General features: G+C 40.2%; 1 protein-coding gene across 3 annotated transcripts in view; it reads left to right on the top strand.

Annotated features, from left to right (window-relative positions):
* The window catches only part of SPATS2L (spermatogenesis associated serine rich 2 like), a 176,737-nt gene that overhangs the window by 85,135 nt on the left and 89,159 nt on the right, over nt 1-2,443 (top strand). For all 3 annotated transcript variants that reach the window (XM_024124448.2, XM_024124447.3, XM_024124449.3), the window contains exon 3: nt 857-917. In XM_024124448.2, coding sequence (XP_023980216.1) covers nt 879-917 — 39 coding nt within the window. In that variant the 5' untranslated portion in view covers nt 857-878. The remainder of the gene's footprint in view (nt 1-856; nt 918-2,443) is intronic.

A 2,443-nucleotide genomic window follows, 5' to 3' on the forward strand; every position in this document is an offset into this window, starting at 1 on the left:
CGGCTGGGCCCGTGAGCCATGGCTGCTGGGCCTGTGCGTCCGGAGCCTGTGCTCCGCAGCGGGAGAGGCCACAGCAGTGAGAGGCCCGCGTACCGCAAAAAAAAAAAAAAAAAAAAAAAAAATACAGATCTTCTCATAGTGGGCAACTTTTCAAAGAAGATTGGACACCAAAGGCCGAAAACCTAAAGAATTTAGGAAAACAGAAGGGTTATGGGCAGTTTTAAGAGTACATTTGAGACTACAGATCATGAATTTATGGTCATTAAAAATATGATACAGGTATATATGTGTTGATCTGGAAGAATGTTCATATATTGATGAGTGAAAACACAAGTTTAAAACCTATTATGTGTTTCTTATGTTTTAATCTGGAACCATTTCTCTTGTTTCTTCCTGGAGGGTTTTGGTGTAGTTACATACATGCAGGAAAGACTCAATCAATGTTTGCTATATTGACTAGAGACTAATAAAAACATTGGAACAGTAAAGATTGTGATGACAATGCTTAGTTAAAATAGATACACTTTTCCTCCTCTCACCATTTTTGACCACCTTTCTTTTACATAATAAGAAACACAGTTTAGGTGCATACCCATCTGTGTTTGTCATTTTCCATGTTGGTACAGTATGAATAAAATATTTTACATTGTCGTCTGGAGTTATCGTAACATGCTTTTAGAGCATATCTAAGACAAATGCTTAGCTTGAAAGTATTTTTATATTCTAAATTGGTATTTATGATTATGGCTGAATGAAATTGTTTACTATATTGGAAGAGAGCATAAAAATAACACATTGAGAAATCAATTTTAAAACTTTAAAGTTAATCTTTTTTTTTTTTTTCCCTTCTTGGTAGGGCTTATTCCACTAGGAGCAAGATGGCTGAACTCAATACTCATGTGAATGTCAAGGAAAAGGTAAGATATAGTTAAATATTGGCTTGCAGATACTCCAAACTGGATAATGTAGTCTCTAGCTAGTAAAAACTCAATTACAATGGAAGAAGGGAAAAATGGTTTGGGAGAATACATAGTAAGCTTGACACACGAGAAAACCATTCCACAGAATCGTAAGTAGCATTTACTAAATGGGTGTTATGCATATTATATTCATTTTCTCATTTAGTCTTGTGCTGCCAGCCGCGGCGGGTCCTCAAAGTGCAGCAACAATCGACGAGAGGGGGTAGGGAACTGAGAGCACCAAGGTATGGGATCAGAAGGGCACAAACAACTGATGGTTGCAAGGCAAGTTTAATAACAAAGCATAGTCATATATATACCCCTAAAGCAGGGACTCTTAACAGTCGGCTTAGTCGCCACCATATCTGCAGGGACTTTGCACAGTCATTGTGCCCTAAAAGAAAGGAATGCCACTGTCTCGCGGGCTCGGTCTCAGCGCCCGGGGCGCGGCGCCGCGAACATCCTGCTGCTCGCCGGCGCGGACTGGCTCTGAGGAGCCGGAGCGCTGAGCGGGTTTATTGCGTGTTCCACAAAGGCACCAACTTCCCCCCCAGGGTTGCTTTTCCTAGCTTTAGGGAACAACCAGGGACTCTCAGTATCTGAGCAGGTCCCTGGAGCGATCTGGCCAAAGGCCATCTCGTTTTTTACGTTCATACCATAAAGTCCAGGATGCATACCAAGGAGAGTACAATCGGGCCCTGAGGCTTAGGAGGGTCTTAATGGCGCATTCCTCAGAGCGCAATGCTCGCCACATTTCCCCCTCTTTTATTTTTTAAAGCTTGATAATGCAATTTCAACCCATACACGTAGCGAGACAGCCAACAATAAAGCGTAATAAACAAGGTAATGCAATTAAAATCAACAATACACATGACCCCACGGTAATCAATCCTGTGAGTCCATTTTGAAACCAATGCATTGGGTTTAACCATTGAAGCTGATCCAAGAGTCCTTGAATTGATTGTTGGGGCCCGTCTTCTTGTAGATGAGCTTCTTGGATTGCTTGTATTTCCGCATTAAGTTTTTGTATGGCCAAACTAATGTGTCCATCAGTCCATACACTTAAAATGTGCATTTTTACTTTGTTCCAATCCCAGTCAGTTTCATTATAAGTGTGTTAAGTCACACAAATCCAAGTATATTTAGCATGCTGATCCAAGAGTCCTTGAATTAGTTGGGGCCCGTCTTCTTGTAGATGAGCTTCTTGAATTGCTTGTATTTCCGCATTAAGTTTTTGTATGGCCAAACTAATGTGTCCGTCAGTCCATACACTTAAAATGTGCATTTTTACTTTGTTCCAATCCCAGTCAGTTTCATTATAAGTGTGTTAAGTCACACAAATCCAAGTATATTTAGCACGGCAAATGAAACGCATTTTCAATTTTAAAGCCATAATTTGGTCTCCTAAACCTATGAGAGCATTTTTTAACTCATCAACTTCAGTTTTTAGTTGAGTATCAATATGACTTTGTAATGCTAATGCA

This window comes from Physeter macrocephalus, chromosome 2 (genome assembly GCF_002837175.3).
Source record: "Physeter macrocephalus isolate SW-GA chromosome 2, ASM283717v5, whole genome shotgun sequence".
NCBI classification, from domain to species: Eukaryota; Metazoa; Chordata; class Mammalia; order Artiodactyla; family Physeteridae; genus Physeter; species Physeter macrocephalus.